The sequence below is a fragment of the Larus michahellis genome, chromosome 4 (assembly GCF_964199755.1).
Source record: "Larus michahellis chromosome 4, bLarMic1.1, whole genome shotgun sequence".
Taxonomy (NCBI): Eukaryota; Metazoa; Chordata; class Aves; order Charadriiformes; family Laridae; genus Larus; species Larus michahellis.
Genome location: NC_133899.1, coordinates 58,703,500 through 58,719,147, shown reverse-complemented (window position 1 = coordinate 58,719,147; position 15,648 = coordinate 58,703,500). Strand labels below are relative to the sequence as shown.

General features: G+C 36.2%; 1 protein-coding gene across 4 annotated transcripts in view; it reads left to right on the top strand.

Moving 5' to 3' along the window:
• Nucleotides 1-15,648, top strand: part of STXBP6 (syntaxin binding protein 6) — a 153,780-nt gene that overhangs the window by 103,883 nt on the left and 34,249 nt on the right. For all 4 annotated transcript variants that reach the window (XM_074585045.1, XM_074585044.1, XM_074585042.1 and 1 more), the window contains 2 exons: nt 12,990-13,120; nt 14,894-15,059. In XM_074585045.1, coding sequence (XP_074441146.1) covers nt 12,990-13,120; nt 14,894-15,059 — 297 coding nt within the window. The remainder of the gene's footprint in view (nt 1-12,989; nt 13,121-14,893; nt 15,060-15,648) is intronic.

Below are 15,648 nucleotides of genomic sequence, written 5' to 3'. Positions count from 1 at the left end.
CATGGCCTTTTTTAGGTCTGTCAGTTTTCCTTCTCTGTTCTGTATCTATTTAGGTAGGATCACAATGTTTAGAAGGCTTTAGTGAATGTCTGTTAACCTGAAAAGTACTTTCATTACAGGCCAGGCTGAAGAAGAGAAAATAATTGTGGGTTGTAGTTTGATTAGGGTTTTCTTGTTTGGACCTTTTTTGTTTGTGGTTTTTTATTTGTTTGGGGTTTTTTGCTGTTGATTTTTTGGTTTGTTCGTTTGGGTTTTTGGTTGTTTTTTTTGTGGTGATTTTGTTTTTAGACAAGGTACAGTGTTTTAGACAAAGTACATAGTGATAGTAGTATATAAAATAAAAAAAAAAGCATAAGAGACTTTTTATCTGTTTAGGTGGTTGTAGTGCTTTTGCCAGTGGGCTATTTCCTGTGTTGTATTTTTCTTTGGAAACAGTTGTCTCTTCAGGCAGGTCAAACATAGGCACATCCCAACTGAGCTATTGGCAAACTGTTAATCCGCTGAGGACCAAACAGTGAATCCTGTTGGATGTAGAATGTAAAAATATTGCTGTGAAACTTACTCGCATTACATGTTTTTTAACAATCCTGTTTGATAAAAATGTAAAGGAAATTATGATCTTATTGTTTAATAAAATCATTGCTAGTAATCATTGCAATTACTGGAAACAGTTTTTTTTCATTTGTAACTAATAATGTGTTTCGGATGCTAATGAGTTTCTCTCTTTTTTGGGGGGGGTTGGTGTGCAAGGTTAACAGTTGCTTTTGCTTGGATTTATGAAATGTAATGAAAAGGATATTGTCCCTCATAATAGTGCAGTACAATGTGTACAGTACAGTAGAAAAATAAGGTCGGTGAACAGACGGTCAGCTGCAAAGACCTCTTGTTATCAGGATCTATAACGTGCAAAGAAATAAGGTTGAGTTGCTCATTTTTTGTGCTCTAAAATAAATTCATGAGGAAAGCTAATTTGTAACACTGTCAGTATAGATTTTTTTTTAGTTATTTTCAAAGGAAAAATTCTCACAAAGGAAAGCTACTATGAGCAGTGAAATGTTACTGCAAATTAAAAATTAATGCTACATTAGCATAGTAAGTCATTAAAAGGTTTTTAAGACACAGTTTTCTATTTAAGATGTGTAAGAGTTATTTCTAGATTCTTGTTTTTTGAGACATTTCTGTGTCTGTAGAGTATCTATTTTTCTCACTAAGCATGAGTCATCAACTGTATCTTAAACCTGTTTCCATGTTTTTCTTTTTGAAATTTCATGTGTTAAGTAATAACCAGGGGCACATTCAGGTTAGGTTTTCATAGCTTCACAGCTAAGAGATTAATTCTGGAGCCAAATTTCATTTGAGTTATGAATAAGAAGCATAGTCTTCCATATTACTGGGAAGCAAATGTGGGGCCTATAAGAACTACCTGGAGTATATTCCTGTAAGAAGTACTTAGGGTGTCACGATTTTTTTGGATTACTATTTTGGAGCATGCAGCCAGGGAGACAGGGAGAGGGGAACTGAATTAGGCTTTTTTTTTTTCCTGTTTTTGTGGTCTAAAGAGGAAGGGAACCAAAATATATTTATTGCTTTAAATGGTCTACCATGTTTTTCCTTCATGTTTATTTTGCCATATTTTTTAGAATTGTAACCAATTGTTCAATGTTTGTCACTCTCATTCTTCTGGTGTTGGCTGTAGCTCTTTGTTTGCTCTTCGTTTATTGTGGTAGGGCCTTTTGATGTGTCAGTCTGCAAGTAAGCATTAGTATAGTAAAAGTACCAAACTACGCAGATACTTTAGTTTCTAGACACTTTAATTACCTGCAACTTGTTCATGAAGTGAAACAAGCTTAGTGGGTAGCTGCAATACATCAACAGTTGGAAGAAAAAAAGGCAGTTTGAGAAATACCATCATTGTAAAAAATTTAAAATGGATCAGAGGAATGAAGCATAGTGGAAAAGGATGGAGGGTAAATGAGCTGTGGGTAAAATGAGGGTAAATGACCTGTGTCGGGTCCCAGTTCATCAAGACACTTTCTGTAAACTTTTTAAGTTAGCCTCATTAGGGTATCAATTTCACTTGGTTTTCAATCACTATTCGCATGGTTAAAGATTTCAAATTTTTGTAGTCACGTATTACCTGCTGTGTCTTGGTCTCAAAGTGCTTTGCAAACCAAAGAGGACTTAACTACTGAACTCAGTGTGCACGAGCAAATGCTGAAAGCCCTTGGTTGTGGATGGACAGAGAAAACTGACTTCCAGAAGCACAATGGGCATTGGAAGTGTAACAAGGATGCTGTCTGCTGACCTGTCCATAAAACACCATGCAGGATTCATTCTGTCCCATGGAGGTTTCTAGTCATACCTCTGAGCTGCCTTGATAGTGTCTAATATATAAATCAGTGAAGACTGGTGCCTAAAGTTAATTTGTTCCATTCACACTTTTTAAAGCAGTTAAAAATTGGGAGTGGTGGCTGGGGGAGGGGTAAGATTGCATTTCAAAAGTCTGTTCATTCATACGTACATACACATACGTATGAAAAAAAAATTACTCTCTGGACTACTACTGAGTACATAGGATGGAGATGGGACCTGCTGATATGTAACTATCCTTTGTGTTTGTGTAAGATACACGTAATACGAGCATTCTGCCAGATATAATAATAGTAGTACTAGTAGTCTTATTTTTATGAACATAAAAGGTCAAAGTATTCCAAATATACATACTTTATAGATTTTTATTTTTCCCCTGCTTCTGCATCTCAGGCTAAGTGCTGCATGAAATGTACATGTTGCTTGATGTATTTCATTTTCATTGTCTGCAGAAAATAATTCAGACAGCAAAATAAATTCTGCATGTAAAAATGTCCCTTCACAGTAATTATTGCATTTACAGCAATAAGATGCAGGAAAGGCTGGATATCTGGCTTCTGATGAATAAATGTATTGTGGGTTATATACTGTGGCTAGAGTCCTTCATAGGTTGAGATACTGGTTTTTGTTGGTTTTGAATGGACAGGATTTAAATAACTGGCTTCAGTTAAAATAATGTATGGTGGTAACTTGGAATTGCAGCCGTTGGCCCACTTTTTTTTCGTGCTTGGCCTTGCCTTTAGTCACCCCCTGTACTTCCGTACAGGTGTGTTCCTGGGGTTTTTGTTGGTTTGGTTTGGGTGTGTGTTTGTTTTTTAATTTCTTCATAATCTGAAGTGGTCAAAGTCTACCATCCTTTTTTAGTTGCTTATATTGAGACTTGTATGTTATCACTCAAACATGTGAATGTGAAGGGTTTTGTACAATTGTGTCCATCTGAAAGTTTGAGTTATAAGAATATTGAAAAATTTGCCCACTGCGGTTCTGACTTGTGCCAATGTACAGCAAAAGCTAGGGATTTTGTATTGAACAGATGTAATAGAGTCCTTTCTTGCATCTGCTGTGTGCAAAGTATTTTCTTTAGTAGTAGGCTTGTCTTCTATATTTTAGGTCACTGATTCAGTGCAAAATCAAGAAAGGAGCACAGTTTTACAAGTCACATCTTTAGAAGCTCCAGTAAGCACTCTACCCTGTTAGAACAGGGTCCTCTTGCACTGTAGGATCGTAAAAGTCATCTAAAACAAAGAATGAACAAAAGTTCATTGAGTTTGTTCCAGAAACTGAAGCCTGTCAAGTTATCTAAGCAAACTTATAAATGGAGAACTACTTCTTAATACCGTAGTTTTTCTGTGAGTTACTGAGTAACGAATTGGAACTTTAATTTTCCAGATCCTCTTCCTGCCCCTCAGGACACTTGCTGTGAAGTTCAAATGTTGTTTTCAGGCTGGTGAGGTAATTCCTAGTGTACTCTCTGCATGCGGATGCACATCTGTTAACTTGTACGGGAATTATGCCAAATTCCACTTAAGAGTTGAAGTACTTCTGTGGTATTGACTTTAACTGGTTCTCCGTAGTTGCAGGTGCTGAAGTGACCAGAATGTGATAAAAGGAATATCTTAAGCCACCCACACAGGTATTCACTGTGGTCTGTATCTTGAGCCTTGGTTTCTAAACTAAGTTGAAGTGGGATTTTCTGAAGTGTGCGTAAATGCTCACAAGGCTATTTAAAGTAACCTGTTCAGTAAAGTCTGTGTGGGATGCTGCCTTCCTTCTAAGGAAAAGAGAGCTAAGAAGTTTGAAGCTGTAGATGATCCAGACTAATACAGAAAGGCACATGCTATAGTGGGCTGAAATTCTCAGGCACCAAATAGGTATTCCAGTTAAGAAGTATTCCAGTTAAGAAGTGAGGCTCTACCATCACAGGACAAGGTGAAATACTAATGTGAAATGCTCTAGGCCAGGTTCAGCAGAAGCTCTGCACTGGTTGAGAGGTCCCTGATGAAGACTTTGGTCCCTGGGTTGTGAGGAAGTCACCCCTTTTCCCTCGGACCTGCCTGGAATACCTTTATTTCCCTTTTCAGCAACAGTGCCTTGGTAGGTCTGTCAGAGTACCATCCTGTCCTCTCGATAGGTTTTAACTTAAGATGTATATACAACTCAAATTTGTGATGTGTGACTAGAAATATCTCAAGTTTTCAAATGTAGCTGACTATCCGTATGCAGGAAAAAGGAGGTGGGGAAAGTTTGAAAGTTGGCTGCTTCGCAATATGGAATAGTAAAAGGCAATTCCAACAAAACCTGGAAGTTCAGTCATCATTCTGGAAGTGAGTATGTGTTTAATAAGATTCCTTTCCAAATATTTGCGGTTAAGCAGAAGCTTTCTCTTTGTCTATAAAATGAAGTCTGCCATTCTTTCCACAGTTAACTGCATCTGTCTATATAACTGTGCCAATATGAAAAGCAGTTGCTTTGGTATCAATACCATAAACTATATTGCTCTAGTATATGAAGGATAATTTAAGCAAACTATTAATTTATAAATGTAATATCTCTATCTTTCTAGCTTTAAAAATTTGATAGGCATGAAAAATCAGTCTGTCAAGAAACTGTAAGGACTATAATGTATATGGTATGATGGGGACTAAAAGTGTTTGAAATAGGCATAAAATCTATTTTGAAGTACGTGTATTTACATGGTTCTGTAAAAAGTAAATATAATGGAAAACTAGGTGCAAAACTGAAAGGCAAGACACTCTGCCTATAAGCAGACTGTGTTATTAATGCACTGGGTGGTATGTTTGAAAACATACAGGCTCTCACTTGAGGCTTATAGCACTTTATGTGCCTTTCACATGAAAAAACAAATAATTTTTCATTGCAACCCAAAGCAATTTTTTTTTTTTTATTTGAATGCACCAGAAAACTATTTTGTCTACTCTCTCATCTTGGGAGGATACCACATACCTTAATCTGAATGTCCAGGGTAATTGATTTTTTTAGTATTTGATTTTGGTTTACTGTTCAGCAGATGAAGATAACTTGTATGTAGAACCAACAAATATCACTTAAACAAAACTATATTTTGAACAATGTATGAATAAAACTAAATTGAGATACATATTTCATGCACTTCTATCTGGAAAGCAATGAGAGTGAGACTGGCAACTTTTTATGGACAGTAATGCAGTAGATGCTGATTTAAGCAGAAAGGTGATGCAAATTTTTTGTTATTTGAACTGTTGGGAAGTGCTCTGGGGAAAAACTGTGTGTTTAAGCTTATGAGTACTTTGCCTCTTGTGTCTGAAAGCTTCATTTTTCTTCATGTTTTCTAATTTGATGTCAAAACATTATGCTGTGCCTAAAGAAACAGAAGGAATTAATTTTTGGTTAAATTGCTGTGTATTAGGGCCACTGACATCCCCTTGTCTTATTTGGCAAGTGGAGAAGGAGGGAACTGCAGGTTCTCCCTGCTTTCAGCTCCTTAGGTATATCGCCGATGGTGAGAAAGCATTGTCAATGGAAGGAAAGAGGAAACATGGACAAAAGTAGGAAATGCAGTTCTGAGAAGTCAAGCCTCAATTTATCAGACATTTCGACACCCAGCAAGCCTTGACCAGCAAGTGGGAATTCAAACCTGCCCCAGTTTTAGCTGCTTTTGTTTATTTTCAGTGACGCTAGCTGTCTTCTACTACAAACTTACCTTTTTTTTTTTTCTTTTTTCTGTACTTAAAATTAATCCTAGAGGTGGCAATGTAAGTCTGGGTTGTTGTTATCACTGTCTTCTCAGAGCATCTCTTTGTGTTGTAGGTGGTTGAGGTCTAAGAACCATAGCAGGTATGAAGTTTGAGGGACATAGCAGTTGGAAACCACAGTGGGAAGGCTCAAAGTTCTAGAATTAATTTACACTCCACATTAAATCAGTTTTTAGTTGAAACTGCCCTGAGAAAACATGAAATAATACAAGCTTTGGTGTTCAGACTCAAGGTTGGAGTTGCTAGAGACAGCAAAGCTCACAACTATCATGTGAAGCAGACTAGAAATAGTTTTCCTGAAATCCACATGGTATACTAAGACAGCTTCATGTATCTGGTCTGTAGTCTTTAATACCTAAATAAGACAGAATATACCCGTTCGCTCCATTTTACTTAACCCTCAGCTTCATTTTTCTGATTGTTAGAAAGTTGCTTTGGAAAATTCTGGAAGTTGGTTGCCAGGACTGTACTGTGCTTATAGGACCGTGTGGCCTGAGCAGTAGTAGTTCAAACTGCCTCGATGCATTGTGGAACAGCAATAATACAAGTTTCTACTGTCATATAAGAGTTGAGGGATGTGTTATTTAGTGTCCTTTCCTCTGCCTAGTCCCCATTTCCTCACTCTGGGAAGAGAACAGGAGAGTAAGATTTTTGAAATGGGGGGAAACAATTGTAAGGTTGGTTTTGTGACAGAAAGAAAAGCTCCTCATGCTGGAGGAACAGAGATAAATCTTATTTTCTTGACTTTTGCTTTGGAATTATGTAGGTAAGAGTAGCAAATGAGGGTTAGTCCTTGTTGATGTTGTCTTTTCTTTGAGCCTTTATGACATTTGCAAGAAAAAAATCTGTCTTGGGCTTGCTCAGACTTCTGAGGCATTTCCACAAGTTACTTATGCTTTGTATTCGGAATACAAAACCTCAAACATGTGGCAGAATTGAGTAGCAATTGGACAAAGAAAAAAAACAGTCACCTTTTTTTTTTCAATGGACAGAAACCGCAGATCATCAGCCTAACTGGTAGCCGTAGCTTACTAGGATTGTGTACGTGACTGTCAGAATTTTAGTCAATGAGCTCTTTGCAAGTTTAAGAAATATTTGTTTCCTTGGTGGCTGGGAGCGAAGGGACTTGCAGAATGAGAATTAGATGTAATTGCAGAAACAGAAGTCCGGAGGGAGAAGGCAGCTTTTCAATATGTAACTCTGGAGAACTGGAAAGCATAGAGGAGGAATTATCTCTGTCACAGTCTGTTCATAACCTACTTTTTTTTCCTTAAGAACTGGCTTGAAAAAAGGTGCATCTCTACCGCAAATACTAATATATAATTTTATCCCTTTTATAATAAAATCTATATCAGATATTAAATAATATTTTTAATTAAAATGTGCTGCTGATTTTAAATTTGCTCTTTTTATTCTGACTGAATCAAAAGCGATTTTAGGAAACTCCTGGCTGTTTTCACACTTAGTCTCACTGTGAAAAGAAGAGTTTTGCTTTAGGGCAACTTTTCTACAAGAAGGTAGGAATGATTAAATTCTAGATACAGTGACCATGAAATCATACCACACTTCCATGGTATTGAATTTAACATTTTCTTCATCAAAGAGATCTTTAGACTGTCTTGGATGCATTCTAAAGATATTTTCCATCATTAATTACCGACAGACAGCTAGACGAACTTTGCATCTTTGGTTATTTGTGAGCTGAGGGATGAGTATCCACTGTACGGGATTTGGCATCTAACACTGATTTAACATTAAATTGATGAATAGTTTTGGATTGAACTACACAGATAGCCAGTGCCTTCAGTAGACTTCTGCAGGCCTGCTCAGGAACGAGTCTCAGTCTGTTACTTTCACAAATTAAATAATTTCATAGATGAAGTAATTTTTTTGAGTGATCTCACCTCATTTGTACTATTTATTTTTTTTCTCAAGAGCTAGTGACACAACAGCGATAAAAGTTAAGGCTGCTTAATTTATTAATCTGTGAAGTGCCCAGATAAAAAAAAAAAAAACACAACTTGTTATAATGTGAACAGTTGCAGCAGTCACTGCCTGCTTTGAAGACTTTGTACTTTTTAATTTCTCTCTTCAGTAGTTATTTCAGTCATTCAGCACTTTAGAAATGCACTGCAATATGACTATAAATTTTGTGAGGCAATCAAGCCATTTGTCATAAGATTCCTAATTACCTAGAGTTTGAGTTATTAAATACGCAGACCCAAATTTAAAGAACGCCCAAAGCAAACACTGATATCCAGAGTCAAATCTTCAAGGACAGACACCACCTTTCCAATATGCATTTCAAGTCTGATAAAATAAATGAAAGTTCATAGTGCAGTGGTTCAGAGTGTTCAGTCTGTTTCTCAAGGCCACGTGTTTTGGGGTAGGTATTTTTCATTATTTTATCGTTTACATTCAAGTAAAGGTACTTTAAATGACTGAAAAAATAAAGAAAATGTGTCTGGACTGCAGAGGAGATGAAGTTGGACTGTGACTTTAGTCTCCCCTAGCTTCCTGTGTGAAGAGCTGTATTGATTTGCTGCTTAAGATGCTAGACATACACATGGTACTGGATTCTAGCTGAGGTCTGGAATTCAAATACATATGTTCCCGTGTGTTCCCAATGATGAGAACAGTGACTTTGCAGACTCAGTCACAGCATTCTCTAAAGCTAATTCTGCTCTGACTATTTCTGCCTTGTATTCTCTGATCTGCTTTGGAAACAGTGTGTTTCACTTAAATGCATGCCTCTCAAACTTTAACAACCTCTTTGAAACTTAATACTGTAACTTATTTTTATTTATGATGCAAAATGGTTAATAATGTCTTCAATCCCAGAAGAAATACCACTGTTTTTGACTTGGTATCTTTTGGTTATATGTTAATCTAGTGTAAAAAAAAAAAAAAACAAAACCAAAAACAAAAAAAGACAAAAAAACCCCCCACAGACTCCCAGTGTCTTACATCATAAATTGCTGTACGTGACTCCTCATACATTCTCTTTTACTTTAGCAGTAACTGTATGTTCCTTTAAAAAACAAATTAAATAAAAATTTAAAAAGTTTTCATTCGCATCTGATGACACACAGAAATACCATATGGACCTACCATCTATTGATGGGTTTCAAAGAAATGTGCTTTGTCCACGCTAACTATAGCTTCATATTTTGAAGGCATAATGTTAAGTTCTGTTACAAAAAATACCAAACAACCAAGCAAAGCAAAACCAAAAAAACCTGACCTAAAATTGGAGCATAACTTAAATATCATCTTTTAATTTATTAAGGTAGATAATGATTGTGGAAGATTTTCATGAACTCATCTGAATGACTTGTCAGAGAGGCAGTGTGGCTAGGAGCATGTAATTGCTTCCAATTTTTCTCAGATTTAAGACTTTTTAACATGTTTGCAAGGTAACACCCACTCAGTGGCTTGTGTGGAAGTGCTCTAGTTTGCAAAGCAACATAATGAGCAGCTAGTAAGGATGGCTTTCCCAGCTGCCAAAGGGTTTCGCAGAGTTGTAATGACTGCCATACTACTGTCAAGCTGTCACGGACTACATGAAGTTTTTAAAGCATGTTTGGTGGGTTCGTGGGTAGCTGGGTTTTTTTTGAATGTTCTAGAAATGCTAGCTTTTTCCTAAAATACCAAGACACAAAAGGTGAAATGCAACTAGATCTATTTGGCTGTGTGCAGTAATTATGAGTGTGAGACCTAAAGGGAGAACTGCCATTTTTCCAAGAGAATCACATCCGCAAACTTGAGACTGAATTTCTACTGAAGATGACTGAGATACCCAAGACCCTTATAAGCTCTTCTGTGGAAGAAGAGCCCTCTCAGCCTCTCCTAGACTTACTGTGTGGTGGATGATATAGAAACAGTCATCTAATCAAGATGTTTTTATAGTTGATCACTCACAGACGTTATCAAGAGTTTATGAAGTTTATGCACTTAATGCGGTTGTCTTTTGCCGAAGGACAGAGCACTAACGGCTCCAGCTGAAGACAAAGCTGCTGTTCATTGATTATTAAAAATGCTACGCAGAGAAGTTTGGAGAATTAGATTTTTTTGGACAAGTCAAATCAGGCAAACAATTTCTGGAAATGTTGAGATGAGGCATTTAGTGTTTAACTATCTTATCTATAAAATTTTATATTTTCACCTTGAAATGACCCCTGTTTTTAAGAGCGCTAGAGCATATGTCATGTAGAAGTCTCCAGAGCAGTGAGAAGTTTACGGTATTAAAGTTTAAGGCAGTACATCTCATAATTGATTATCCATGAGATTCTGAGGGGGGCGAAAAATAGCATTTGATCACATAATTGTTCTGTCTTGTGCTTCCTGGTTTTGAACACTGTTTTGCAGTGCTACTAGCATTAATTCTATATGTGGCTTATGTATAGTATACACAATGTTCTGTTTCTAATACATGGCTCATTCAGCAGTAGATTATTGCCTGTTTTGTGTGGAAAGGGAAAATATATATATATATATATATATATATATAAACTTGAGCCACTGTTAGATAGCCTTCTATTAGTACTGCTTTGTAGAAAAAATGTGAAACTCGTTCCAGTGAGGTGCTACAGAGTCAGCCAAAGTCATCACGGGTTGGCAAAAAAGACATGAGTAAATATTAGAAAGGGTGAATTCAGGGAAGGTAGGGACATAAGTTTGTGGTCTGCTTGTGTCACTTTTGAATTTGTTTCCCATTCAATGGTGTGGGGTAAAAACAGAGCCTTTATATACTGTATGAGTACAGATAGGATGCCTGTCACCTCTGCTTTATTTATATTGTTAGGCTTGCGTACATAGGCCATTGAACAATCAATGAATCCTTAATATTAATCTCACTTCTTAGTAACATCTAGTCTTTGCATTTCAATAGTTGTTCTGATCTAATTTTGCTGCTACCTTTCTGATACCAAATTGATTTTTCTCATGTCCTGTACCATTTGATGCGATTCTGAATTGCGTACTGCACCAATACACGTCTGACAATCAGTTTATTACACCCTTATTAATAGTCTGGTCAATATATTGAGTCCAATTATGCTTTCTATTCCAAAGTAACTTCTTTAAAACAACTATCTGACATGTGGAATGTTAGTATCTAATTTTTTTGTTTGTTTTCTACCTACTAAAATTTCCTTGGAAATTTATCTTCTGTTTATCAAATTAAGTTCTCATCAGGGTGCTTAGACTTTCACATGCAGAGACGCAGACACACACTGAACTGAAAATGTGTAAATCTGAGATATTGAAAAGAACTTCCCATATTAATGTGAATTTGCTAATCTATTCCAAAGTACTGTAATCTGTGCATTGGTAAATTTTCATCGTAAGAAACAATATTAACTTTTTAATTTTACAGAATGATGAGGTATTACATCAGTGTTTATGTACTGTATAATTGTGCCCCTGCATGCAGAAGTGTATGCAGCACGCATCTTCAGAGTGGGAAGATGGTTTTCCTGATTATTTGGGTAAAGGAGCACAAAAATAAGCAATCTTACTATTCTAATCTTGATTATTTTAAAAGCCTTTTTTTAACTGCCAGCTTTTCCAATAATGGTCTTTTTGGAGGACCATAAGGATAAAAGGATTTTTGGAAATAAAGAGTCTAAGGAGAAAAATAAATGACACACTAGCTTTTGTCAGTTGTGTGCAGTACAATGATTCTGCAGATTATTTCGTCACAGAAAGTGAAAATGTGCTGGGACGTGATTTAACATACAGCAACAGATAAATAACATGTAAATAAAATACTGGGTATGACTATAGAAAGTGCCTAAAACTGCTTATAAAAATTTCATGGAAGTTAAAAGTTACACTGATTTAAAAAAATGTGTTTGTTTAGAGAAAAAGTCTTAATACAGGAAGATAATTTTCCTGCTGTTGAAAAGTTAGCTCTAATGAACCCTTTGAAAACCTGATGCAGAGTTAAGGATAATAATTGGAGTGGTTTATGTTTACTTTTTTTTCACCAAAAGCAGAGCTGTCTTGCATGACTGACTTTGTGGTTTTTAACATATATTTTCTTTATAACAAGTAAGATTATTCTTATTTATGGTCTTTGTGGTACCTATTATTTTTGGGAAGGTCGAGCAATCTTTAGTTCCTTAATTCTTATAACTATTTTTCACAGACTATTGTCTGATTTGGTGGGTTTACTTTCTTAATGCAGTAAGTGCATATACTTAAGTCTGACTGGAAACTGGAAATTTTTATTGAATGTCATAGAAGTTGGTGTTATACAAGCGTGACCTACATGTGACATGATGTGAAAAGACTGTAGAAACCTGTGGGGTTTTTTCAATCAATCACCAACATGAAAGTCAGTCAAAAGTAATAGTTTTTTTTTTTTAAAAATGGACTTATACTTACATGGTGATGTCTCCTTTTTTTTCTATTGTTTTTCTTTGTGTTCTCCTGTCTAAAATGACAAGAAGAGAAAGAAGTTAATAAAAGGCTGTGTATGAGAAACCTATGCTAATTAGCATGGGGAAAAGAGAACAGTAAGGTGGTTGTAAGAATGCAGATGGAAAGACCTTCGTTATAGTTCTGTTTTTTTACAAGGTGTTGGCAACTTTAAGCTGATAATGGCTAAAATATACCCAATTTTGAGTAGTAGAATGCTTGTTTGGCATCATACCATCATTCTGACAATAAGGAATGTGCTTTTCAGTATGTTATCGAGTAAAGCGAATGTGTTCTACTGTCAGAATCAGTGACGCGTATTTAATTTGTGGGACGCTATAGAAAATACACCAGCAAACTAGCTACTGATACAGTGAACTAAACAGCTCATTCCTGAAACATTAAGACCACTTCAGTTATATGTTTTTTCTTTTATGTGTTCAGTGACGAACAAGAAACCAGCTCAAGCATCTATTACGAAGGTGAAGCAATTTGAAGGCTCTACATCTTTTGTCAGGAGAACGCAGTGGATGCTCGAGCAGCTTCGCCAGGTCAATGGTATAGACCCTAATCGGGTGAGTTTGAACAGTTCTAGAAAATGAAAATTGAGCTCGTTTGTAACTAATTTATGAATCAGGCATTCTTTCACTATTCAAAGGGCATCTGGAAAAATAAGATACAGGTCTAAATGCAAATTGTCAAAAAAGAAATAACTCACTGGAATACATGAAATAGATTTTAATGGGAAAGATGGGAGGAAGCCAAAGCTCATAATCACACAGTGGTTTTTTTTCTTCCTGTCTTTCCCTACTTTTTTTTCCTTCTCTCTCTTCGTTGTAAAGAGGAAAAATAAGAGCCTTGTTTGCCTTGTCTTCAGCAATAAGCCTCTTGGGGTTCATTTTGGCATGCAGCTGTGTTGTAAGATAGAGCAGTAAGTAGAAGCAAGGACAGGAGAGGTTACTGAGGTTCAAGTTTGTGAAATATTGTGAACCTTGTGTTTTTTCTCAGATCCTTCTGCATTTCTTGTCTTTTCTTGCAAAGGGCGATGGTGTTGTTTAGTTGCCAATGGTACATGAGCACTAATTTAAACCAAAACCAAACAAAGAAACCCCCTAGGAAGTAGTTCTGGAATTCTTTTAATGTGGAACATACAGCACACCTTTAGCTGTCTGAAGACAAACTTGTACTAACGTGTAATATGCTTATGGATACAAATCTTCAGTAGTAAAACAGCAGAATTGGAAGTTAGGAATGTGGTTCATACCATGAGATCACAAAGGGACTTACTGTGTTCATTGCATAGCAAAATTGCTTGTGACTAACCACCTCGGTTTGTTCAAATTTGTGCTCTGATCAGCCACCTAAGCATCTTAGCAATGGTGCCCCAAGTTCTGTTACTACATAGTACAGTCTTTTGTACAAAAAAGAAGCCCTTTGACCACTGCCCTGTGAAAAGCAAGGGGTGGAATGATATTTTCTCTGCGTAGAGGGTCATTGAAGGGGCAATAAAAATGAGAGTAATGACAAATAGATAAGGGATATGAGTTTTAGGCCCTTTCCCAGCATCTGCTATGCCGCTATATAAATAACAGATACTTGGGATACTCTCAGATTGAAAGTCCTGTCAAGTTCTTGAGCTTAGGCATGGTCCTTTCAGACTTGTCTTCCTGTGATTTCTAGTGTCATCAATTCAAAATAGCACTTACTAGATTAGATTACAAAATTATATTTAGCAAATACTGCTATATAGCAATACTTCTTGCATAAAATCCATTTATTTTGGCAGATGATTCACAGTATAGAGCTGGGCTTTGATTTCTTTCATTTTTTTTTTTTTTTCTGGGAATGCTCTTTTGTTCATGTTATCCTGACCCATAAGCAACACTTCATGATAATACATTAAATACAATAACTAGGACTTGCTATTTGCTTTCCTCCTTTGGTTGAGCATTGAAAGCAGAAATCTTCTATAATATAGTGTGAAAGTAGATTTTGTGCTGAGGCACAAATCCTTGTGTAATATAAGAGACATAAGTAACTTTGTATCTGTAGATAACAAGGATTTCTTGTGAGATTCAAACTTTTAAGTTTTGGACTAAAGTATTCCTTTTTTCAGTTCTTGTCATAGCTGAATATTCCTCATTAAAAATACCTTCAAGAAAAAAACTTCCTGCCTCTTTTTTTTTTGCGTCCAAAAATACGCAAAGGAAAAGTAATCCTAGGATGGTCTTGATTTGCATGACCTTTCTGCTTTTTCCAACATAATACCTTTAAAAATAATAGCTCTATATCTTTCTCCAAATCATTTATAACACTGTAATAATTATAGTGTGTTTTTTGTCTTCTAGGATTCCCCAGAATTTGATTTACTATTTGAAAATGCTTTTGACCAATGGGTAGCAAGCACAGCTTCAGAAAAATGCACGTTCTTTCAGGTTCTACATCACACTTGTCAGCGATACCTTACAGACAAGAAGCCAGAATTCATCAACTGCCAATCTAAAATTATGGGAGGTAAGTCAATCACAGCTGGAGTACTTTGTGCAGTTGGACATGAAATGATTTGCACATGAGTTATTCTGTGTTCAAATGGGCTTGCAGCCTAATTACATCTGGAAATCATGAGTCTGAATATGCTGACTTCACAATAATAAACTTCTAGACTTCAGCATTTCTCCAGCGAGTATCACTTCACGTTCTTCTGCTATCTTTGCTTCCCTAGTCTTCAGTTCTAGAGGCAACATCTCCTGCCCGCCTTGTGAAGTTGTTCTCCGCCCTCTTTTTAGCAACGTTGACTTCGATTTGTGTCTCTGCTTTTGTTCATTCAGAAACATTTCTGGGTGTCCTGAAACATTTTCCACTAAAAGCCTATTCTGCATTGCCATTTCCTCAGAAGTCTGTCAAAAAGTGGTTATTATTAAACTTCCCATGGATCTTTTGGAATTTATTTTGATCTTGACAGAAATCGCTCAGTTTAGAGTTTTGCAGCATTTCATAAATCGCATATCTTAAGATGAATTTCTAGGATTAGACTAAACATCTGGTCAGGTAAAAAAAAAGTCTGGTGAGTGTGTGAAATTGCTATTTACCATCCACGTCCCAA